A 26,664-nucleotide genomic window follows, 5' to 3' on the forward strand; every position below is an offset into this window, starting at 1 on the left:
CTACATTTCTTACATTTTGATTTTTAAAAAGAAGCTTAGAATGAATTAATAAGCTACAACTCTCATAATTTCTTAGGAGTGTCCTTCATTTCCCTCTGTTTAGCAGCCGTCTTACATCATCTTGAGAAGCCAGTTTCCTCTTTGCTTTTTTTTCTAACCAATCATGCTTCAAAGTGAGTGGAATTTATTATTACAGTGTGGCATATTTTTGTTTTCATGCATATTTTACATATTTAAAAAAAATAAAATAAAATAAAGATTAAAAAAGAGTACTTTAATTTTTACTCCATGACTTTTGAAATCTTGGACTCTTTTTTGTTTGGGGTGTGGACAAATGTTTGATGTTCGTGAGTGTCTTCTAAACTGTGGGGTGTTGACCTTATTCAGGAGGGTTTTCATAGCTGAGCAGACGCACATGTCTAAGGCTTTGTTCACTCAGCAGGTAAAAGTGGCCCAAATCTGATCTTTTTTCTCATATGTGACAGTCGTGTGTCTGTGTGTCAGTATGAACAGATAAACACATTAAATCTGACATTTTCAGTTCTGATTCGGGACACTTTCATATGTGGATCTCAAAAAAAGCGGATCCAAACAGCCATGTTCCAACATCTAGTGGAAAGCTTTCCCAGGAGGGTGGAGGCTGTTAACAGCAAAAGAGGGAACCAACTCCATATTAATGTGCATGGATTTGGAATGAGATGTTCGACAAGCACATTTAGAAGTCATTCTCAGGTGTCCACAAACTTTTGGCCATGTTTAATTGGCGAATCACTGTTAAGAAACACATTCTGACATCAGTGCAGGTTACACTGTAAGAGTAATTCCACTGTCCACATTCTCACCTGTCCAGGTCGTCCTTCTTGAGCTTGTAGTTGCGGAGGACCTGCAGCAGCTGGACGTCCTGGCTGAGAAAGGCAGGGGGCAGAAGGCCGTGAATGCCCAACTGCAGCCGCTCCTCCAGGGAGAAGGCCATGCCCTATGGACAAACAACAGGATACTGATTACACAACCTTTCAGCATTTACCTTTATTTTAATATTCAGACTTAATTAGAATTTCCAGTTTGGTAGAATATCAGACACACATTCATACTGGAAGATAAACAGGCAATCAAACACTGAACCAGCATCCACAGTTTTATGTTCTTTATCCCTGTATTTTGCAGTTGGGACACAGTGTTATGACAGAGGCTTTGATTTGATTTCCCTTGATATATAATGGTATTTTGAATGAATAAATTATGAAGCAAACAAACAAACACACTCCCTCCTTTTCTCTCCCTGGACGCCGACATGAACGCTCAATAGTGGCGCTAACGCATTCTGTAAATGCCTGTGTTCTTCAATGATGGGAAAGTTTGCAGTCTGAGCAAAGTTGCTCCAAAGACAACCATTTCACACAACAGAGTGACCAGCATGACCCTCACAGCGTCATGGCAACAGAGACACAGCCAAGACAGCCAGTGTCCGGCTGTGACCCTCGACATTTCCGCTGACCCAGACCTCTAAAGCAAACACGCACACTTCATGAGTAGGTCTGGCTTTGCTGATGCTTTAGACCTGCTATGCAGTGATCAGAGTGTTTGGTTAGAACTGAAGCTGTTAATGCAAAAACATGCTTCTCTACCATTTCAGTAGAAACCCACACACTGCACTTCCACTCACTGGTCACTTTGTGAGGTCCACCAACATTATAGGTCCACTATCTCGGTGTACAATCACAACTGTAGCCCATCTGTTGCTGCACAGTTCATCAGCAATTTATCAGAACCCCTTTTTCCTATTGGGTTAGTTATTATTTTAGTGGTGGACATTTCTGTGATGGCCATTTTAAAAGCTTTAGCTTGAAGCAGTTCATGGTGGATTTTAAGGTATGTTTTGGATCATTGTCCTTTATCTTCTCAGCTTCTGTTTCTTGACTGACTGTTAAATTTGTTTTCAGAATTTAATGGAATCCATTGTTCCGTCTACCTGTGCAGTGTTTCTGGAGCCACTGACTGGCACACAACCCCAGAGCATAGCAGTTCCACCTCCATGATTACAGTTGGCAAGGTATTCCCTTCATCAAATGCTGCTCCTTTTTTCTCCAAACATGCCTTTGGTGATTGTGGCCATATTTAATTAGTCCACAAAACTTGATGTTTGGTTATTGTCCATACTTCAGGCACTGAGTTTTGTGATAAGGTCACGGGTGAGATTTCCTTCTTGCCTTACTTTAGAGCAGACATGCCAAACAGGGGACCTTCTGGGCCAAAGTGCTGTAGAGATCAGCGTTTACCCTCATCTACTGCTCTAAATTCAGTTAATGAAGACCTTACTAATTAGCTAATGAGCTGAGTCAGCTGTGTTTAATGAGGCAGTGAGCTGAGTTTGCAGTGTTTTGGCCCATAAGGACTGGAGTCTGACACATGTACTTTAGAACCAACCCTAACAAGTGAATTAAGGCCGAATGTTCTGAGACTTTACGACTGGAGGGGGGTCCAAACGTTTACACAGACGTTTACACATTTCATTTGTTCATTCAAAAAAACATACATAAATATAGTAATATATAGTAACTGTGCATTAACACGCAGAAAACTGTTACTTATAGTTTAAAATAGATTGTTGCACTTTACTTTCACTTCAGAAAACATACATACATATACATACATACATCATCTAACCCGCTTATCCTCCTGGGCTGCGGTCTTCAGAAAACAGCACAACATAATAATAATAACAATAATAAGTAAGTAAGTAAGTAAGTAAAGTTTATTTATATAGCGCTTTTTACAACAGGTGTTGTCACAAAGCAGCTTTACAAGGAAATGAGCATTACAAAAAGAAATCCGGGTCCTAAACCCCATGAGCGTCGCCAGTGGCGACAGTGGCAAGGAAAAACTCCCTAAGAGAAACAGGAAGAAACCTTGAGAGGAACCAGGACTCAGAAGGGGAACCCATCCTCCTCTGGTCGACACCGGATAGTAAACATTGTTAGTATAAAGTATTATAGTACAAAAAACAGGGTAAAACGTGAAGGAAACAATTAATTTGAATATGTTCAGTTCATGCAGCAGAAGCAGCAGCATCAGTGGGGTCAGGTTGTGATAACTATTATTATTATTATTTTTATTATTATTATTATTATTATTATTATATGACAATTGTAATCTAAAAAAATCTGCCTTCAACTCTATCAAATAAAAAAGGAAACAGTATCAAATAAAATTAACAAAATTCACATTTGTACATTCTCACTTTGGCTTGAAGTGTTTTTGGTTTGAAACATGACAGAAGGCAGCAGGTACCAGCGGACCGATGAGGAAATTAAATTGTACATTTATCTTATCAAATTAAACGATGGTGATATTAGACGGTGAGTAAACAGAGGACGCCTGCCCTGATGAATGAACACTTCCTGAGCTGCTGTTATCATTCTGTCTCCTCACTCTTACATTTAAAATACAAAAATACAGCCATAAAATAAAAAAGGTGTTTAATAGAAGTGTTTTTATGGCCGTGATGTAGAGTTTTATTTTCTGATGGAATTATTTACACAGTTCATGAATCACTTTTGACAGCTGCATGGAAACCTGGTTTCCTGATACATTTAATCTGCAGTGAGAAACTGATAAACACTAAAAAGAATTTTCCCGTTCCACCTTAAATGGTGCAGCCGTTACATACTGGCAACTCAGGCACCATTTAAGTGGAACAGGAAGTTGGAGCTGGCGATTGAGAAGCTGAATTTGGCCTCGCAAAAAAGTTGAGCGCTGAGAGAAAATTTTACAAGAGAGATATTTTTGATTTATATTTTCCTGCCAGAGATGCGAGAAAAGCGACTACAGCTGAGCTGAAGCCTAAAGCAGAGCAAAGCAAGCCCACCCTGGACCCTCGCCCTGATCATCTGTTTTCAAATATGTGAAATTATGAGTCTTGTTTTTGTGTATTTTTACCAGAGGATGTGTAGTGAGGAGAACTGCCATCTGATAATGTCTTCCAGGTTTGACAAACAGAGGAAAACGGCTCGTACAGAGATTTTATGCAAAATTGCAGTTTGTGATCATTTTTTTAAGTAGAAAAATACATTAACATTCTGAGCAAAGAGCAGCAAACAACACTTCAACACTGCTGTGACGTTTCTGAGCACTTTTGAACTGAAGTTGTAGGACGTCCTAACGGTGCCTTATACACGTTCAGTCTTGACTCATATGAATGTACAGGCTGTTATAAACGTTTAGATTGCATGGATTATTAATGCAACTTATAAAGAAATGAGAGAAAAGTGGCGCAGCTGATTCGGTGGGACGCATCATTTATTGTTCACACTACAAATGTAATGTGGTCATATGACAGCAACAATAGAGCCCCTAATTAACTGTGCACTGTTGTCTAATCACTCCACCTTCTGAGGCGGTCAGCAACGCAAATGACCACATAACATTTGCAGTGTGAACGCTATGCGATGCAGCTGAGTAGGTGGTCCTTCCTGTCAGGGATGCACTGGGATACTTTAGATTCACATTCCAAATGTTATGTGGTCATACGCATCCTTGACCACCTTCAAAGATGGCTTCCGTGATTGTATCACAAAGTACATGTGAGACACAATAAACATGTTCATGCCAGGTGTCAGACGGAGCCCAACTGTACTAAAACTGTACTAAAACTGTACTAAATCTGTGCTGAGGCTGCAGACATTCCTGTGCCAGCAGTAGAGCGTCCAGCTTCAGTGCTTGAAGCACATGGGAGTCATTGTGAGGCTGAAACTGGAGAGCGAGGCAGAAAGAGCTGATTACTCAGACCTGGAAATTTAACTGATAAGCTTCATGCAGATTGCCAGACTGCTCCGCATTCTTAGGAGGATGAAGGTATAAGTGAACCTGAAGCGCAGCTCCTTCACCTCCTCCATCCTCCTCCAGCTGCTTGACTGCTTCATTTCATTCCTCCTCCAGCTGCTCAGTCCTTTAATGACTGCTGGGAATTACAGAATTCCACTTTTGGGCTTTTGGAAAAGTTCCTACAAAGAACCTCTCGCTTGAAAGCCTTTCTTTCTTTATTTATTGAGCTTTTCCTTTTTCGTTTGAACTTGGATACACTTGGCTTTGAAGGCCACGTACGGTCTTTTATCAGTAAGGAAAATCAAGGCTTTCATGTTTGGCCGTAACGGTCTGCTAATGACTCGGTTTCCGCTGAGCTGTGTGTTCAGAGAGGTGGAGGCTTTGGCTGGAGCTCGGTGGCCGTACCCTAGAAGGCCAGATTACACGTTAGCACGTATAGGAGTGCCCCCGCTGCTCAAAACCTGCAGGCCGCAGCACATGTTGTCACAGGACGGCCAGCGTTAGATGTGGTCAGTGGCGCATGTGGAAGCATTCATGCATTCTTGCCCTGCCCATCGCTCTGTGTGCTGAAGGAAAGTGCCGGCTGGCTTCTTGAGTGGATCAACCTGTCTGAAGCTCAGAGCACACTGACCTACCGTTCCCCACAATTCTCTACACCAATACACTCCAGTATTCCCACATCTAAATCCCAGAGCATCCAGATCCACTATTCAACATTCTAATGTGGGCAGTTTAAATGGAAACACAAACTAATCAGAAAGGCAGAACATTTACACAATAACACAGAAGAGGAGCTCAACTTTAGAATCACCTGAAGTGTGTTACTGCATCGGTTTCTGACATTACTGATAATATATTATCAGCTTCTGAAACATGAAACAAAGTGCTGGCAGCTGTTTCTAAGTTATAAATGAACAAGGTGGAGCCCCAACCTTAGAGATCAAAAATGCCTATAAGCCAATCACAATGTGAAGCTGGAGTGAGGCCCAATCCCATTTCAGCCCTCGCCCCTAACCCTCAGCCTTCCATTCTGCCTGTTCTCGTCTGGGGTAGGGTGTCCTGATTCTTGTTGAGATAGAGGGGGAGGGCGAAGTGTTGGGGCTACATGACCCTCCAAACGGAGGTTTTTCAGAGACTCCAAACAGAGAGATATGAGAAAAAAGAAAAACCAGTGAGATGAGAAACCAGAGAAACACACAATGTGAGTTAAAAATGATGATAACCATTATATTATCTTAGTTTAATGTAGTTTCAGTGTATTACTGTAATTTTTCTCATAACAAACATAAAAAATCGCTAATAGTATGCTTATGTCTCAGTAGCTAGCTAGCTAATTTTCCCATTCCACCTTAAATAATCCAGCATTACTGACACTTGAAGCACCAGAATGTAACTGCTGCTCCATTTAAGGTGAAACAGGAAAATTCAAAGGAGAAGCTGGTGAATATCTGACTTCAGCTTCATATCACTGAAGAATTAGGGGTGGGTGATAATAAATAATTGCCCCCCTCTTTGAAGGCATATGATGCCCTAAATGTAACTAAAGCCCAGCAGTGAGGAGCTGAACTTTACCCTCCTCTGCTGTCACTGCAGACTGCCGGCCGGACACTGATGGATGATTGTCTGCGGAGCTCTCCTGCTATCCGCTTCAGACCAGTTGCCCACGCCCCAGTCACCGCCACTTGCCCAGCTACCGCCACTTGACTTGGACCAGCTGCCCACTCCCACTCTACACTGAAGTTTTCATGGACTCCTAACTACTACTACTACTATTAATATTAGTAGTATAATAATTGTGTAGGTAGTTTGACCAGAGGAGGATGGGTCCCCCCATGTGAGCCTTGGTTCCTCCCAAGGTTTCTTCCTCAGATCTGAGGGAGTTTTTCCTGGCCACTGTCGCCCCTGGCTTGCTCACCTGGAGGATTTACATTTCATGTTAAAACTTTGTCTTTAATGGATTTCTGTGAAGCTGCTTTGTGACAACATCAGTTGTAAAAAGCGCTATACAAATAAATTTGACTTGACTTGACTGCAGACTGGCAGGGTCGTCTACAGAGCAGCGCTAGTAGCTGTTAATGAAGTGATGCTCTTTTAATCTGAGGGTCCCATTTCAACCACTACCCTGTAACTCAGTTCCAAGGGGCAACACTCGAAAACAAGGGGTAGGGCTAAAAATAAGAAATGGGACTGGGCCTTAATGTGGCACAGTTTAGACTGTAAGCAATTGAACATCAGTACATCTCATCAACCCAGCGTCTGTTTTTCCTCTCATTCTATCGTTCAGTTTAGTGTGCTGCTCTCTCTATATGCTAATCTTTATCCTCAATATGCTACTCTTTGAGTGTTTCCTCTCCCTCTATCATTCAGCGTTTTCCCTCTCCCTCAGTGTCCTCAGTGATACTATCCACAAACACTGCATTTAATTTATGAATAATGGAAACCATATTATACATCCGTTTCCCCAGGTTTCTTGATTTTATGTGATACCTTGTTCTCCTGTTTAAGAGGTTTTACAGGCTAACACCAAATCCACGCCAACAGCTCAGGACACAGAATTTACATCCTACCTCAGGGTGTAAACGGCTGGCATGTTTTTAAACTCAATCTAAGGACAAAATGTCCCCACTGTAAATGCAGTAATCAGTGACTCCAGGTATTTATCTCTTTGTGGTGGCTAAATCTCCTGAGGATGATGAAGACAAATATGTTGTCCACGAGGAGAAATCCTGCCCCATGCAGCAGTTTGTGTAAGAGGCTCTTTCGGTTGGTGAGGCTGAAGTCAGGGTTGTGTTAGGTGAAGCACAGCAACAGAAAAACAAGGAAACACCACATAAACAAGTACAAACACACACAAGTGTGTGAGTACGACCATCTACCTTTAGTTTACTGCTGAAGGCCTGTTGATCTGCACATCGTTCACATTCAGCTTTTCCTACTTCCACACACTCCTCACAGCCAAAGGCAGTGTGGGAGTCCGTCTTCCAGCTAGAACTGCTGAATCTCTTTAAAAACACTCTCCCACGCAATCCTTCTTCACTGCTCTCACTTCTCACAGTGTAACCCAAATGTCGATCAGCCAAGATGGACAAATGGACAAAGATACTTCACACAGCTTCTTGAAGTCTGAACATTCTGTACGTTTGTCCTTTTCTGAAGATAACAGTGTACACTGTGAGTCAGTGTACACGAGCGAGTCTGTCTGAGATTATTTAACTTGGTGTGGATTGAGGCAAGTGTGTGGTACTGCAGACTGCACAGTGCTAAGCTTCTATGACTTGTTAGCTACATTAGCCTAATAGCTCTAGTGCACAATCATGGAAGCAAATTATGGATGTCTAATATTTTGGCTACAGCAAAGATTACAAGGGGGGAAATGAGGTACATTAGATTTTTTATATCCTGCTCTATTTAAAGGGCCAGACAAGGTTATTTATAAGCTTCACTCTCACGTCAGACTGATGAGTGGCATTCAAAAAACATGGACTCGCTGCCAAGCAGCCCACCACTTCCCACGCCGGGAATGCTGGGAGTTATTGCTCTAACATTGCCATCCACGCATTCCACCAGACAGGGCAGACGGAGCCAGCCGCCCGTATCCTGGACCAGACAGTCTGGGACAGCCGTGTCGTTCACCCCCATTGTCGGGGATGTTAATTGGGCTTTTGGGCTGAGTTCCATTGATGTCTCTGTTACACGTATGATACAAGGAGCTATTCAGTGTGTAAGTAATTAGATTTGATGAGACAGAGTCCCCCCACCACCCCACCCCCCCACACAGAGGTCAAAATCCTCAACCAACCTCCTCTCTACCATTGTGGTCATAATCGTATGAGCTCTGTTGTTGTTTTTGTTAGAAAGTTAGCTACAGCACTGGTGATATGGAGCTGGTCTGACCTGCAGTAACAGCCTCCACTCTTCTGGAAAGGCTTTCAACTGGGATTCGCTTCCAGAGCACTACTGAGGTCAGGCACTGAAGTCTGGCTTGCAGTTGGCATTTCAATTCATCCCAAAGGTGTAGGATGGGGATGAGGTCAGAGCTCTGGACAGGCCAGTGATGTAATTTCATACCAAACCTGATCCAGTTCTTTTGCTGATGTTGCTTCCAGTGACCATCTTAAACTTAAACTGAGTTCAGGCAATTTTTTTGTGCTGCAGGCCTCCAATATTTGTGTGGACTGTCACTTCATGGTTGAGTTGTTGTTGCTCCTAGATTTTTCCAGTTCACAATAACAGCACTTACTGTTGGCTGGGGCAACACAAACTGACTGTCCTGATTAAGGCATCCAAACCATATTGTGTTAAGTATATATTTCACAGGTCAGTGTTGGTGATGTTCCAACACTCTGTTTTGGAGATATCATAAAGAAAAAGCATTAAAACCTTCCTGCTCAATGACCACCTCAAAGCCCACCCATAACAACATACATACGTTCTTCAAGTCTCAAGATGTAGGACTTTTTAGAACTGTAGAACCTTTCAAACTTCTCATTTACAAAAACTGGAAGGTTCTTTAGGGAACCAAAAGTCATTCTTCCATGGCACTAAATAAACCATCTTCCCCACCTTTATTTTAAAGAATAATACCTTCAAAGGCGAATGTACATTGAAATGTTAAACAAATGCAGACAAACAATATAGCAGCTACTGTCATTGGCAGCTGCTTGGGGCAGCGCCAGAAGCTTATTGTTGTTGTTGGTCACTGAATGTCTTGCCATGCTCTCATTTGTTTTGGCCCTGACACAAATCTGTGTCCTTGCTTCAGACAACCGTCCATTTTCAACAGGACAAGCTCTTTGATGATTTTTTTCACTAACAGAGGCGACTCTGATTCTGTGCATCACTGCTGAAGTCCAGAAGAGTCGCAAATCCAAATGTAAACACAACCAAAGTCCACCGGCTCTCTGACAAAATAGAATGTCCACTTTTAATCATCAGGAAGGTTGTAATTCCAGCCTGGCAGGACGTCTGTGACTTTTAGAGCTTCTTAAATACAGACCACGGGCGGCAGAGTGCACAGTCTACACAAGATGACAGAGCAGAGAGACAGAAAGGAACTGCTCTACAAATAGCAGCCCTGCCTTTAGCTCCACTTAAAGTAGCAAAGTGCCACTTTTCAGCATGGTTTTAATGCTGCATGTGGGCACACATGCAACTGTGTTCTGTAGACATGGACGTTAGTGTCGAGCTCTTATCAGTCAAACGTTAAAACACTTAGTTTCCAAAGTAACTCACGCATTAGCGCTGTGCAAACTGCCTGTCTGAATCATGACACGCTTCCCTCAATACGCAACCAGTTTTTAAGTGATCACAAACAGACTTGCTTATGTGGTTCCTGACTCTGTGTGACACATTATTCTTTGGTAAAACCTCCAAAGGGGTACCAAGTGGTGCAACCAACTAAGCCAAAGGTCGACAGAAATCAAACCACTTTGGGAGCCACAACATATTATCTCCGTTTCACCATCTTGGATGTAAACGTGTCTCAGTGTGTGCTGATGCTGCAGTTCAGGCTAAAAATATAATATAAAAGAAAACACAGACTCACTTTGCTCTGCTTGGCTCAGTTATAGCTGCTCTTCTCGCATCTCCAGCAGGAAACTTTTCCTCAAAAGTAGAAGAGTTTCTTATAAAATGTCTCTCAATGTTTGACTTTTTACCAGGCTGAAGCTTCTTGTTTACCAACTTATTGGTCAGATTTTCCTGTTGCACCTTAAATGAACGTACCTGCTGCACCAATTAAGGTGCAACAGGAAAGTTTGACCAAGAAGCTGGCAAAGGAGAAACTGACTTCAGCTTCACGACTTTTTAGTGTTTCAGTTTCTCGTTGCAGATTAAACGTATCAGGAAACCAGCTGGAGTGATTATAAACACAAATAAGTCCTTTCGTCTTCAAATTATCAATGTTTGTCTTAAATCTTTCTCTTTGAGAAAGTCATGGTGAGAGTGTTTTTGGGCAACTCTAAAAGAGAGAAAAGAGAAAAGCAAGAAACCGAACCCAAAAACTAAAACAGCAAAATGAAATACATTTTCATTTATAAGCACTGTTCCATAAAAACACAGAGAAACTTCCCAGAAAAAAGGGCATAACTTTTTTTATTAAAGGTTTTTGTCTTAAATTTTCTTTTGATATCATGGTTTAACATTTTTTAAATAAAAACTGCAAAAAAGTGAGCTTGTTTTTTGCAATACTAATTTACAAATATAGTGTGTAGAAACAAAATATGACATTTTATTAACTGAGGTTGTGCTGAATCTGGGGAAACATACATTTTATGGTTCTGTCCAGAAAATGCAAAACGCAAAAGTAACGCAAAGATGGAAGTGTGTCAATATAGGGTTAAAAGAGCTGCACATATTTGCATTCCATGTCCACAGTAACATTAATAAAAAAGCAAAACTGCGCTGACTGTTACTCGGTTTAACATTTAGACACTGTGTTAACATTTAGCCTCTTTTAAAACCTTCAATTACGATAAACTGTACTTGTTTTAGACTCTCTGCACTTTCAAGATGCATGAACAATTACGATATAACCCACTCATAGTGAGGGGAAGCGCAGATGAATCATAAATTCTGCTCATGGAAACTAGAAATTCATCTGTGTTTTATGTGCTTTTTGTCTTTTTTTATGAAGAGTTATGAATCAAACTGAAACCAAAGCTCAGGTCTCAAAGAAATGTAGTAGTCAAGCCACAGTTAACAAGCACTGGGTGAATTGTTAGAATTGGTCTGTGGTCAGTTCCTTTTTGGTCAGTGCTAAGTCGGGAATGCTGCATTTTGTTGCTTTGTGTGCTTTAATGTTGGTCCACTTGTGGTCATGTAGCCCAACAAGTTTTACAACCAAACCAGCCTCTTAACATAACCGGCTATAAAAGAGCTTTAAGCTGATAGTTGTGAGTGGAGGTCCGGTTTAAGGACAAGCTTTAGACTGGAGAGTACACACTGTCCACTTTATTAGAAACCTGCACCCTTTATCTCCTCACTGCTGGTGTACAGTTAGACTTGTAGCCAATCTGTTAGTTAGCCCTTCACTAATGGTCAGTTTCTGACCACGGAGACCTTCCCAGCTGGGTATTTTTCAGGTGGTGGACCACTCTGTATTGACCTTCACATTATAAAAACCCCAGCAGCTCTGCTGTGTCTGATACACTCAGCACATCACACACTATCATGTCAGTGTCACTGTTGTGCTGAGGATGATCCACCACCTAAATAATAACTGGTCAACAGCAGTTGTGTGGTCAGACACTGTCCTATGATGAATGGGATAGAGAGTGACCGATGAACTGTGCAGTCTGTAATTTTACATCTTCAAGGTTTGGTCATCCCTGACCAAATTACATATTTCATTGTCTTTTGAAGTGAAAAGAAGTGAACACAGCTCTGCAGCAAAATATTAAAAAATATAACATTTCAACTTTATAAAAATTAGAAGAGTAGCTGTGGCATGTGCTAAAGGACACAATTCTAGTTGCATAGTCTCACAACTTAATTAACACGTTAGGCCTTAATTGACCAATCGGGGCTGGTTATGCAAGTCAAGAATTCTCATTAGCTGACAATTCCACCCTTCAAAACACTCAGAAACCAGCTGCACTGAAAAATACTGACTTTACTTGATTCAAACGTGTCTGTTGGTCCCACATAAATAAAATACAGTATATCAGCAATTTTTAAAAAAAAACTGAATAAAATGAAAACTGAAAGAAAAAAAGTGTTTATGTAACATATTTTATTAATGTGGAACCAATGTACAAATTTGAATCAGGGCACTTGAATCAGAGGATCTGAAAATGAAGCTAATTGATGCCTACAGAGCAGAAAAGGCTATAAAAAGATATCAAAGCACTTTCAGCTCACAATCCCACTGTCCAAACTGTCATTACGAAATGGCAGTTAAGGAGAACTGTTGAAGTCAAGGTAAGATCTGTAAGACCAAGAACACTCTTGGAACTTCTTATATGCTTATATTCCAGAAAGGCAAAGTAAAACCCCCACATGACTGATACAGGAGTGGCGGTGCACCTTTTTACTGTGCAGTGTTGCTTGCACCAATATGATCTGAATCTGTGACTCCATCACAAAATCTAAATAAGCTGGAAACAAATACTGAATGAATGAAGTAAAAATGGAAATCTTGGGACATAATAATCAAAGATATGTTTAGAGAAAAAAGAAGCAGCATTTGATGAAAAGAACACCTTGCAAATGCCATTATTACATTCCTTTTTTTACTTAATCAAATATAAAGGAACCATGGATTAACATTTGCAGTGTTGTTTAATAGTTTACTGGTGAGTTTATGTTTACACTTTTTACTTCAGAAATCAACACAATATGCAATATACAGTGGACCTATAAGGTAGGTGGACCTAAAAGAGGATGGAGAGTACAAGGTTGGGGTTTCTAATAAAATGGCCAGTGAGTGTATATTATTAACTTGTAATGGTTATTTTGCTAAATCACTTCAAGGTTTGAGCTCCCAGACATTTCAGTGTAGCTCAGTTATTTGAGCTCTAGTTAGCAGTCAACTTTTTAAACTGCTCATTTTAGTGTTTTTCCACTGAACATTTGCAAGCAAAACAAGCGAATAGTCAGAGTGCGCCGGTCGGTAACTGCACCTCTTTAGTTTACACAGATGCTAATGACAGAAAAGGTAGATCAGCCTCTTTTAATTGTCTTTTCTAATTAAATACTTACAGATAATTAAATATAAGAGAGAGGATGATGGGAAAATGTACACCAGGGTGACGGACCCTTCTGCTGAGAATGCTGACCTGATTGCACTGTTTGTTTCATCTTCTCATCTAATTAGCATATTCCCTAAATGCTTTAGTTAAACCCCGTTTTCTCCATGAAAGCGTCTCCTGCTGAGAGTCCTTTGACTCGACACTACAGCACTACAGGAAGGCCTTTTCCCAGCCTTTCTCAGCCTTCGCTGTGCTCTGAGATGAAGAACATCCCAGGGCCTCTGTGGAGGAGAAGAAAGAACTCCGCTCCACCAGGATAAACAGAGAATGTGAAAGTGTTTTGAGCACGACGGCCCACACTGGAACAAAGAGTGACTCAGGCGGTGGGAGCTATGTGGGAGAATCGTTCACTTTAGGGCTGATGTTTTTCCCAGCAGCTTCAGGAATATTAGCCTGCTAGTCTCCACTTAAAGTCTCTACCAGCTGAGGATGATCAGTTACTTCTTGAACAGCTATACTGGGTGCCAGTGAAAGTTACCTGATAATGCAAGTCTGGTTTCTATGCTCAGTTGAACACATGCAGGACAAAGAAGTCCAGTACCAAGAAAGATGAGAGGTGTTTGATCCAGTTCTGATGCTGTTTTAGATGGTCAACTAAATAGAAAGTACTGGCTGGGCAGCAAAAGTTTGGTAATAAATCTAATTTACAGTTTCCTTAAATGTGGTCAATCAGCCAAGAAATGTCTGGTTGGTTTCTCAGCTTTTTGCAGCTACTGGCAGAAGATTTTATGCCACCAAATACCTAAGTAATGATGTTATCTATGTAAATGTAAAAGGCCAAAACTCAGGCTTCAAGATGACTGTTGTTCTTAGCTCTCTTTGGGCCAGCGTCATTATCAATTATGTGAAGAAATTATTTGGAATTATCTCAGGTGTTCTGTTAGATTTACATCTGGTGACCCCTCAACTCATTGTGATGGTCATGAAACCAGCTTTGTGACACGCTGCATTATCATGCTGGAAGTAGCCATTATAAGATGGTAATGCACATGGGCAGCAACAATACTCAAACAGGCTGTTGCATTCAATTGATGATTGATTGGTATTAACAGGTCCAAAGTGTGTCAAGAAAACATTCCCCACCCCATTACACCACCTCCACCAGCCTGGACTGTCCACACAAGGCAGGTTGGGTCCATGGATTCATGTTGTTTGCGCCAAATTCTGACCGCACCATCTGTGAGCCTCAGCAGAAATTAATTCATCGAACCAGACTGCGTCTTCCACTGTCCAGTTTTGGCGAGTCTTTGCTGACTGAAGCCTCGGGTTTCTGTTCTTAGTTGACAGAAGCAGAATCTGACGTTGTCTTCTGCTCCTGTAGCCCATCCGCCTCAAGGCCCAAAGTGTTGTGCACTGATGATGCTGCTGCTGCACAGACTCCAACTATTTAATCAGAGCCATTACTTCAGCTGCTTTTTCCCTTTTTCTGTTTTTTAACATTTTACACCAATGTTAAAACCTTATTCTCTGCTCATGTTGCTCCTTTGTTATTGTTTGCTATCTGATTAGAGGAGTCTTGGTTCCTCTCAAGGTTTCTTCCTCTTGCTCTTAGGGAGTTTTTCCTAGCCATTGTCGCCATTGGCGACACTCATGGGGGCTCAGATTCGGGTTTTCTTTGTCTGTAAAGCTGCTTTGTGACAACACCTGTTTTAAAAAGCACTACATAAATAAACTTTGACTTGATTTGACTTGACTTTCTGCTACAACTGTACAGAGTGGTTATCTGAGTTACTGCAGCACTTCTGTCAGCTCAAAGCAGTCCGCCCATTCTCCGCTGACCTCTTTCATCAATGAGGTGTTTCCATCTTTAATACTGAGTAACTCTACAGACTGTTGTGGGTGAAAATCTCAGGAGATCAGCAGTTGCAGAAATAATCAGACCAGCCTGTCTGGCACCAACAATCACGCCACAGTCAAAATCGCTTTTTCCCCTGTTCTGATGATTGATGTGAACATTACCTGGAGCTGCTGGTTGCATCTGCATGATTTTCTGCACTGCACTGCTGTCTGATTAGACAATTGCATGAGTGAGCAGTTGTACATGTGTTCCACATGAAGTACTCAGTGAGTGTGTTTTACTAACCATCGATTCAAATCATTATACACACACAACCTTTTTATAAATCATGTGGCACATAAAAAAAGAATGAAGAAAAGATCATTTGCTTAAGATTTATACAACTATTTAAATCATTGTGATGTTTGACAAAATCAATTATTGGCCCAAGGCTAGCATTTAACACATATTTTGTTTTTAAATAGATGTACAATGATGTGACATTTATAAATAACAGTGGTCCATTAGGGAATATATATATATATATATATATATATATATAAAACAGCTATATTAGCCTTGTAGCTCCGGTGTCAGACACCAAAACATGTCTTGGCTGGTCATTACATCTGGGGGAAAGTTGAGGGCACACGATATGTCAGAGCCAAATGGGTGAAGGGCATCACCTGATTACAGATGGTGCCAAAGCACGAGAGCAGCCGGTACACAAATAGAAACAAAGCTGACGGAAACTCTAGACCTCAGATTATGCAAAGGGAAGAGAAAGTTCAGGCCTGAAACAGACTGAGTAGCACAAAGCACCACAGGCTGCTAATGGCATTTTCTGGAGCCAGGCTTTCTTATGGCTGAATCTGCCAGCAGTGCTGGGGTGGACGTCACTCCAGCTGACCAAACAGCCAACAAATGAACCCACGCTATTCTCGTAAATACCACCACTGACTAAACCCCTGCATTAATGCCACAGCAACGTGCCCACACACTTAATTCAGTGCACTAGAGACGACATCAGAGGCCCCGGAGAAGACTGCCAGACTGACCGAGAAATAGCAGAGCGGAGCAGAAACGGCCAGCCGGAGACAGACGACTGCAATCTGCTCAAGGCTTTGGGCTGAACGAAGAAAAGAAAAGAAAATCCAGAGGTCCGTGTGGACTCTGAATCAGGGAGACGAGTTTCAAACACAGTGAGGTCAGCATAAAATCAGCAGTCAGCAAAATTTGGAGTGGAAGCATATCATCACCGAGAGAGTCGAACCCTTCGGCCAGAGGGAACCAAATGTACTGAATGGACCAGCAGCTGAAGGAGAAAACAAGAAACACACACATGCAGAGCACAGACACAGACACAGACAGCATCAACACAACAGCCTTTCCTCTGGACATGAGGACAACAAAATCCTTATTACATATAAAGCTCTGCGAGGTCTGGCTCCTCAAGATCTGGCTGAGTTTCTTCATCTATATGTCCCACCTGTACTTTAAGATCACAAGATTTAGGCCTTCTTCATGTTCCAAGGTTTAAACTGACTTCTACAGGTGGTTGAACACCTCACCAATTAGCATCAGGCAATCTGCAGCCTAAATCATCACACTTGCCTCAAACCATGTTGAGTTCAGTACCTTTAACAGACTTGCTAATGTTCTATTTTATGATGTACTGTTACCTGTAAAAATGGACAAACATACGCTGCATAGCTAAACCCAAAAGTCCCCGTCATGTCTTTTGGAAATATGTGCAAACCTCTGATGATCCATAAACAGATGCACTAAATTCTAGGCTTGCTAACAACAAAACTAAGGCAGTGCACCAATACGACATTAAACCAAGCTGAGTTTGTTTTCGCTCAGCCTTCTACCACAGACGGGTGGGAGGACGATGTGAAGAAGTTGCAAGACAAGTAGTTTTGTATACTTTGTGGAATGATTAGCAAGTGACAGAGAGGCTATGAATAACCTGAAAAGCCTGGAGGGACATTGGCATCTTCACAGCAATAAAGCTGAACACATTCTAGTAAAGACAGCAGACAAAAACGTTTACTGAAAAGCAGACAGTGAGCCCAGCTGGAGCCTGAAGTGACCACACCATCATGATCAGGCGACATTAGAAACAAGAGAACTTCACACAGCAGGTCATGCCGTCATGCTGCTGCTGACAGTTTAGCTTAGGTGAGGTCACTTTAGTCATGTTGAACTGCAACAGAGTGATTCCATGTCAGGTTTGTTGGCAGAGCCGTCGATTTTGTGATTACTGGATGTAGAGGAGTGAAGGTAACATCCTAACGTGGGACACAATTTAACACAGACTTTTTACGTTGTTATAAAAGGTCAAGCAGCGTGAGCTTCTGTCCACATCACCACATTTCCGAGCCGTGGCCTCCCACCAAAATTCAGAGCGATCGGTCAGCGTTACAAAGAGATCTGAGCCAAAGAGGGTTTTCAGGACATGTAGGTCATTTTATTCGGTTACTGAGCTGTTTGTGTGAATCACAAAATCCAGCCTGATATTAGGATCTCTCAGATATCAGTATTTTACTTTTAAATAAGTTTATTAATGAAATTGACATTATCAGCTGGTAAAGCTGTAGTTATTCAGAAACAGTGTTCATATTTTACTGATGTTTTTATTTACTGTCCTAAAATAAATCTGTCACTGTTTGACACTCAGACTCACTGTTCTGATGTGTGTCTATCAGTTGATCTGTCTGTCTGTCTGTCTGTCTTATAGATGATAATATATAATGCAGTACAGTTGGTAAATATATTTTTCTTACAACATATAATTTCACTGAATTAACTCTGTTTGCACTGATTGATCAGACTTTTCTAGCAGGTGTAAAACTGACCCTCTGTCTGACCCACCCATGGGCTAAACTGGAACACTGCGCTTCCCTCATTTCGAGTGGACTTGTACTGAACAGTAGGAGCCAGAAACAAAGTTCAAGTGTTGGTTTGTAGCAGAGATGTTTTGTTGCTTGTATAAAACTTTAATATTTTTTTTTAACTATTTTGCTAAAACCTAAATGTGTTATTGTGTGCCTGCTCTCCTCCACGCAGTGGGCATTATAATAAATGGAGTTATATAAGTTTGTATTTTGAACAAATGAATGAATGACTGAATTCTCACAGTGGGCCACCTTTTCTGCAGCTGGGAGGCAATGAATTGTCCTGCGATCTAAAAAACTGCTCTCACTGCCATTTGTGCAGTTGGTAATTGATGGAGAGTGGAACACGGGAGCGCCGCGCTTTATAGAGCTGTTCCAAAACATGCTGTACTATTTTTATAGATACTGTCGGAAACCACGAGCAAGACTGTTTGAGATTACACAACAACTCCACCCAATCTGAGGCGAGAGGTGATGATTTAGACGCACTGTGCACACAACGCTAACTGTCTCTGCTAATGAGCTTGCATTAGCTGTTAGCTACAGTCGCCTCGCAGCTCCAGGCTGATCAGACACTTCTGTGTTTAGGGCGTGTCCACTTATTTTTCAAAATGAGTAATTCAGTGTTCGTTTGGTGTGAAACGCTGCGTACTAGAGAAACTTACAGCCTCAGATCTCTTTACAGTGGTGGTGATGGGAACCAGGGGTCACCATGACTACGACACAAACATAGACATTTTATTTACTATCCAGAACCACGAGTGAACCTACACGAGTCTTCTGAGTTTATATGAATGTTGATGATGGAAAATAGTGGAAAATCTGAAATAATAAGTTTTCTTTGGGGACTATTTTGCCTCACAGCGCCCTGCATGTATCCCTCCACCATGAATAGATGAATAGAAATTAATTACAATACATTTTAGACCAAAACATTATCACAAAACTACCATAAAACAGTGTCTCAGTCATCAGGTGGTCATCATAACCACTTCATGTAGTAACTTTCTGTGAGGTAAGTTCCTCTAGAACAGAGCGTTTCACACCAAACCACTCTGAACGACTGTGTTTTCATTGCAATGCTTTATTTATGCAGGCATTCAGAAAAACTGGTGGAGTTCCCCTTTAAATCCACAGTCAATACTGTCCAATAGAAACAGAGCTGAGCTCTTCTCCTTTTGAACAGGCTTGACTTTGGGCTTCAGCTGTCAGACTAATTGAAAAATCCTACTTTGTGAAACAGATTAGGGTCCTTCCTGTTTAATCCACCCTACCTGCTTTTAAAACATCCCCATATCCCTAAAACGAGTGTTTTAGGGACGTGTGGATGTTTTTCTCCCACAGGGGAGCGGTCATCTGAAGTCAGCTAATCCCTCACTTTCCAGCAGCAGAGCCGGACTTAACACAGAGAGAGAGAGAGACAGAGAGAGAGAGAGAGAGAGAGAGAGAGAGAGAGAGAGAGAGAGGAGAGAGAGAGAGAGAGAGAGAGCAGGAGAGAGAGAGAGAGAGAGAGAGAGAGAGAGAGAGAGAGAGAGAGAGAGAGAGAGAGAGAAGGCCAAAGAGAAGATAAACTGTCAAACAAGCAAACAAAGCAAATAGCTTACAGGAAAGGAAAAAAGGAATTAAACACAGAAAACCTGGTTGCCATGGTTGCTGAGGCTATTTATGCATCTCAGTTTACATTATTACATTATACAAGACGAGACATTTTATGTGTATGAAAAACAAACTATGTTTATAAAAAATTCATAAAAATATTCCATGTATTTCTTCTCCCGCCAGGCCGCTTTTCCTGCCTGCTGTGTTAGATACGTCACTCACAGCGCTCTCTCTCCTGCACACACTTTGTGTTGATTTGGGAAAATTGTATTCTGAGTTGTCAATGAAGCTTTAATGAAACAAAAACATTCTCTGATTTTCTGCTCTCTGTTCCTCTTCGCCTGCGTTTTCCATCACTGCTCTCTGCACCGACACTTGCAGCACAAGCAACACAAACCATGCAGTTTATAATATTCAGTGATGATGTGAGTAAACGGAGAAAATGGAGCAGAAAATAGTTCACTGAAAATGTGGAGCTGCATCTCTTCCTCCTTTTCTCTCTGCCACTCTTCCAACTTAGCAACAGCTGTATTTGGAAAATGATATCCGACCCCGATGGGATCCGACTGCTCCGGTTCGGATATCGTTTTCCAAATACAGCCATGTGCAAAAGTTTTGTTGCTGAAAGTATGTAAACACAATCCTCTCCAAACTTCAATACGGTACTTTTCTCCAAATTGTAGTGCGCGGTTTCTGTTTGTTGTCTGTTTGCATATTTAAAATATAAAACATGCCGGAACTTTTGCACAGGCCACAGTCTATGTTTTATTGCTTTCCATGTTATAAGCAAAGAAACAGTAATTGTGTGTGGAAATGTGTAGAGGTGTGTTCTCTGTAGATACACAATAGGGGACTACAGAATTTCATAAACTTTACTTTTATATTTAAAAATAAAAAATGTTTACTCATTATTATAATTGATTAAATGATTATAAATTAATTCTTAATAACAAAAATCGATGCAGTTGAATTATTTATATTTATGGACATGTACTGTGATTATGATGGGTATCTGGACATGTCAAGCTGTTCTATCAGCTGCTTTCTTAATAAGCTTGAAATCTGAGTGATGGTTGAGTTTATTTCACTGCTAAATGTCTGAATTCATTGCTTGCTGTACGTTTTCACTGATGGTTCTTCTCGCTCTACTCCTGATGTTTACGTCTGTTCCTCCTGTTGATGTTCCACTTGCTGATGTTTATATTTACTTGTTTTTGTAAAAGAGGAACTAAGGACCGAACTGAACTGTAAAGGAACCTCTAAAGACAACAGAACTGAAGGTGCAGTGTGATGGTGAACATAATCACCGGTCACAGTAGATGATCCCAGCCATGCTGTTATTCACCACAGCACACCAGTTACACAACGGGTCAGAGTTGTTACCCAATCAGCAGCGAGGTGTATCTGAACCCCGCCATAGTGGACGAGCTGCTTAAGTGTGAGTGGAATGATAAAGTTCAGCTGAACAGCAGATCAACAACCAGTTCAATTAATTCTGTCCAGCAGGCATCAAACCAGATCTCATCCTGGACCAACAGCAGCCCAACAGCCAGTTTTACAAGAATCACAACAAAGAGCGTGTGGAGCAAATATTCACAGAAGAAGAAAAGACTCTTTTATGTAAAACAGACACCAGTAACAGCCCTGACCTTTGACCTTCTTCCTATTCAGTATGGGAGATGTTACAGGTTCAACACGAGCGTCTCTGCAGCCACTGGTTACAGAAACGGACGGGAAAACAAAGCTAAGCTCCACTCTCAGGCGCTCCTTTCTCCTCATAAAGCCGTTTGAATAGAAACGCTTCTTTAGAGATTCTAAAGCTTCTTTTTCACAGAGGCAGGAAACTCTTTACCGTCTTACTCTACGAGGAATGTTTACGGGCTCTGAACTGACCGAATGGCGCTGAGGCTGGCTCTCTGATAGAGCGTCTATAATAGAGAAATCCCTTCAGATATGAGGGCAATAGACACAAACAGGTATTCGGGGGTCCCGTGTCTGTCTGCTGACTCTCTCTCCATAGCGGCGCTGAGGCTACAGTGTCAGTAAATGTTTGTTTTATCAGCTGTTCCTCTGTAGAGTCTCTGTTCTAGTGCGGTTCTGCGCTCTTCCTCACATTAACTGAGATCTTCCTCGTCTCCTCTTCTGTAGAGTCTCTGTTCTAGTGTGGTTCTGCGCTCTTCCTCACATTAACTGAGATCTTCCTCGTCTCCTCTTCTGTAAAGTCTCTGTTCTAGTGTGGTTCTGCGCTCTTCCTCACAGTAACTGAGATCTTCCTCGTCTCCTCTTCTGTAGAGTCTCTGTTCTAGTGCGGTTCTGCGCTCTTCCTCACAGTAACTGAGATCTTCCTCGTCTCCTCTTCTGTAAAGTCTCTGTTCTAGTGCGGTTCTGCGCTCTTCCTCACAGTAACTGAGATCTTCCTCGTCTCCTCTTCTGTAGAGTCTCTGTTCTAGTGCGGTTCTGCGCTCTTCCTCACAGTAACTGAGATCTTCCTCGTCTCCTCTTCTGTCTTCAGTGTGAGAAATGAGGAACAGTCACTCTTCCCTCCAAACTCTTGGGAAACTGGGCGAGTTTTCAGATTTACAGATCTGCTGCAGCTCATTGTAAAGTTTTTCAGAGGAATCTGGGCAGAGTTACAGTTTCTAGGCTAGGAAGGACCAACTGGGTGAACCAGTCTGCTACAGCGCCACCCTGAGGCAGAGCAGTGCTGCAGCTCTAACTAGATAATAATATCAAAGACAGAAGCTGGACGCTTCGCCCTTCACCCTCCCAGCTTTCTAGGGGGTCTAGAGCTAGCTACAGTGTGCTTGAAAGTTTGTGAACCCTTTAGATTATTTTATATGTCTGCATAAATTTGACCCAAAACTTCATGAGAAAACCAAATTAAACATATGAGATAAAAATATTAGACTTCATTTAGACTTCATAGACGTCATTTATTTATTAAAGGAAAATTATCCAGTATTACAGATCTGTGAGTGGCAAAAGTATGTGAACCCATTTGAAGGTGAAATTAGAGTCAGGTGTTTTCAGTCAATGGGATGGCAGTCAGGTTTGAGCGACCACCCTGCTTTATTTAAAGAACAGGGATCTGTCACAGTCTGATCTTCACAACACGTTTGTGGAAGAGTATCATGGCACGAATGGGTGACACTGAGCAGTGTAATCATCAACGCCGTGCATCGTTAGAACCCTGGTAAGATCTAAGACGCCCCAAACCTCCAACAGCATGTAAACCACAGAAATATTACACAAAAACATGATCCATCATCACAAAGAGGTCAATTAGCCTTTGATCAAAAAGTACAAGAAAATCATTCCCAACAGGAAATATGAAAACATTCCACCACAAAGTAACCCAGCGCAGACACACTGAGCTCCTCCGGTACAGGAAACACGCTACACACAGCTCAGTGTCACTCAGACGGCTTCTGCTGTTTCCTCATCTCTCCAGTTCTACATTCAGTCATGCTGAACCACAGCCACTTCACTTCGATCCTGCCGGCCAAAACAGAGCTCTCTGAACCAAACTGATCCACACAAATCGGAACGATGTGCAGCAGGCTTTTAGGCATGCTTTCTCTCGTTTGATGGGCGGGTCAGAGGTGTTACCCAATCAGCAGCAACGTGTGTACAAATGTGGCCTCTGCAGCTTGGTGTACACAACAACCGAAGACGTTAGAAGATGTGATTGTTGTAAGTATTTTTTTATTTTTTTTATTTAAATTTAATACATAAGAACGCCAAAGATGGCCTTCTCAGCTGCCATAGCTGCAACACTTGAGTGTTCAACGCACCAACATTTCCATTTAAATAAATGCTTTGCTACGTTTTGTAGGGGCTGAACCCATCTCTGGTCACTTTATGCATCTTGTGTATCAGGACTATATCTGCATGAGGCCAAACCACATAAAAATGCATAGAAGCATTTAGAACAGATACAGACACGATCACTCAAAACACTTCAGGGCTCGTTTGAGCCACATTATAGCAGTGTAAACACATCCGTCTCTCCGGGACACATTCGGCAACCAAAGTCCTCCCAGCACAACCCACACCTTCCCAGTACAACCGAAACTCCTCCCCATGCAGTGAATCACTGGGCAACATGGACAGACACAACTGCAGACCAAGAGGCTGAATGGATAAACAGTTGGTAATCGGCTGCCCCATAACGAGCGGATTTGCATATTCCATTCCACAAAGCAATCAGATTTCAGTCTGAATAACCAGTATTTGACTATCGAGTGTAAATACATGTGGCTAAAATCTATCAGATACAATCCAGATACTGGACACAGGAAGTGACCAGGTGTAAACTGGGTCTATGACTCAGTCCTCCTTAGATACCCTCCCTGCCTCACTGTTTACAGTATGTGCACCTAAGGGTGGGCAATATCACGGTGATATTTATCACAATACTCTTTTCTGACTATATCATGGGTGTCATCAGCATGGGTGGGTGATGATAAATAACTGCCCCCCCCAGTGAGGAGCTGAACTTTACCCTCCTCTGCTGTCACTGCAGACTGGCAGGGTCGCCTACAGAGCAGCACTAGTAGCTGTTAATGAAGTGATGCTCTTTTTATTTGAGGGTCCCATTTCAGAGGGAGGATTTCAACCACCACCCTTAACTCTGTTCCAAGGGGCAACACTCGAAAACAAGGGGTAAAAATAAGAAATGGGACTGGGCCTTAAAGAGATCTGCTCAGAGCTTCTCAGCCAATCACAGTGCAAGGCAGGTACTAATTGTAGTATATTGTATCTTTATTATCATCATCATCTCCTCTCTCAGCAGTCTGTCATCAGCTTCCCTCAGTGTAAAAAGGCAGTGGTGTATGACAGCGACAGGCCAACAAACTCTCCCATCAACTGCTCGCGCTCGTCACCGGACAGAAGATGACACACTTCACACTGAATCACAGCTGACAGGCCAGGAAGTGATTCACGAATCAACCTGTCAACTTCAGTGAGGGGAGACACAAAAACAGCACAGCAGCCAAATGAAATGAGTCATGTTGATCTCCAGAAGGTGAAAAGTGTAAAAGGTCAGACTCAGCCAGAGCTGGAACTGAAGAGGTTTTCCAACAACGCTACAGAACTGCAGACGTTAGCATGCTAAACCGATACCATCAGACGCAGTAATGGGTTTCTTATCTGCCAGAAACACTTACTGTAAATAATGACTGTTTGATGACTATTGACTGGACGACTCACAAGAAATGACTGTGATCGATATTTTGGGTTGTGAGAAACAAAAACCCTTGAGACAAAACACTCCTCATCATGACCTCTCAGCCTCGTGACCTTACGAACCTGCAGCAGCTGTTTTTGCTAGCGGGTCACTAAAAGCTCTACATTGCTAGCCTTCTGTTTGTGTCAGTGTGGAGCTCAGTAACCTGTCGACCCTCCAAAGGCTGACAGAAATCACAGTAAATCGTTTTAAACCCTGCTGCTGCGCTGTTTTCTCCCTTTTTAAACAGGTGTAGATCGCAGGTCTGCCAAACTTTTTGGTGTGGCTACAATTTATGAGCATGACTAATATTTACAGTAGCTTTAGAAAGCGTGTTCCACCCTTCACATATCCGTGTTGCTGGTGTCCTGGAGCAGAATGAGAAACAGAAGTGGATCATTGTGATTTATGTTAATAATCTGTGAACACAACAGTCCTTTCACCACAGTTAGCAGTAGGTGCTAAGCTAAGGAACGTCATTTTGCTCCATGGGAAACAAAGTCTACAGCCCAGACAGCTGCTTCAGGTTCAGCTCTGCTAATGACAAACAACAAAGAAACAGAAATAACATGAGCTAATTTGCATTAGGCTAACTAATAGCATTCATTCATTAGCATTTTCCAGTGAACCGATTCCATTAAAAAACCTCCAGTTATGGAAGTTTTTATATTTTAGACTTTTTTTAAATGCAAATTTGAAAATGCTAATTAAATTGCATATTTACAGCTGCATTTCCTGTGTGAGTGCGCATTGTTTAAGACATCATTCAAATCAGATGCTTTCATTTCTGTGTATAACAGCTGGAAAAATTAATATGCAAAGGCAAAGGTTTTGCATATTTTATTTTCGTTGACTCAACCGTCAGTCAAACGCCGTGGGTGGGACGTTGGGAGGGGCTTTTCAGTCTGGGAGTGTTTTAAGAGGAAGTGATGGAAAAGCCTGATCTTTGGTGGTACTGGTGCTTTAGCAGCCGCTGCTAGTGACATTTCAATGCCTGCCAACCAGGCTGAGGATAATTCTGTCCAAGCTGATTTGATGTTGTTTTTGGGGACCTGATTTGTTGACCAACTAGGAGAGCTTGTTAGTGATACTGTGACCGGCTTTGGACAGAGGCTCGCAGGACTGTCAGAGGACCTGGATGGCCAATGACAGATATTCTTATTAAGCAGGCGCCGGTCACTGCGGGTTAGCGCTGTGTTTCCCAACCTTGGTCCTGGAGGAAATGAACAATAAGATGATTTAGGAAAACCGGGCCGCTCAGTTCTGATTATTTGTAGTGGGTGTGTTGCAGGGCAGGGTTTCTCCTACAGTCCTGCGAGCCTCAGGTCACAACAGCTTTTTTTTTACGCAGTCCCACAGATCGTCGTTGGGGGTGGGGTGGGAGCACACATTATGTTCCAGTGCATGCTGGGAACTGTAGTGCAGTTCATGGTGAAATTGGGCTAATATTAATAGAAAATTAACACAATTTTGCTGAATAGCACTGTGCAATGGGCCTGACTTGATTTTTATGTTTGACACAAGGGTCTTAAACAATGTGCACTCACACTGGAAATGCAACTCATATTTAAATACACAAATAAATTA

The 26,664-nt window shown here is 41.9% G+C and overlaps 1 protein-coding gene across 1 annotated transcript in view; it reads right to left on the reverse strand.

Moving 5' to 3' along the window:
• The window catches only part of me1 (malic enzyme 1, NADP(+)-dependent, cytosolic), a 125,089-nt gene that overhangs the window by 82,384 nt on the left and 16,041 nt on the right, over positions 1 to 26,664 (reverse strand). The window contains exon 2 of the mRNA XM_036555791.1: positions 843 to 976. Coding sequence (XP_036411684.1) covers positions 843 to 976 — 134 coding nt within the window. The remainder of the gene's footprint in view (positions 1 to 842; positions 977 to 26,664) is intronic.

The sequence above is a fragment of the Colossoma macropomum genome, unplaced genomic scaffold (genome assembly GCF_904425465.1).
Source record: "Colossoma macropomum unplaced genomic scaffold, Colossoma_macropomum, whole genome shotgun sequence".
NCBI lineage: Eukaryota > Metazoa > Chordata > Actinopteri > Characiformes > Serrasalmidae > Colossoma > Colossoma macropomum.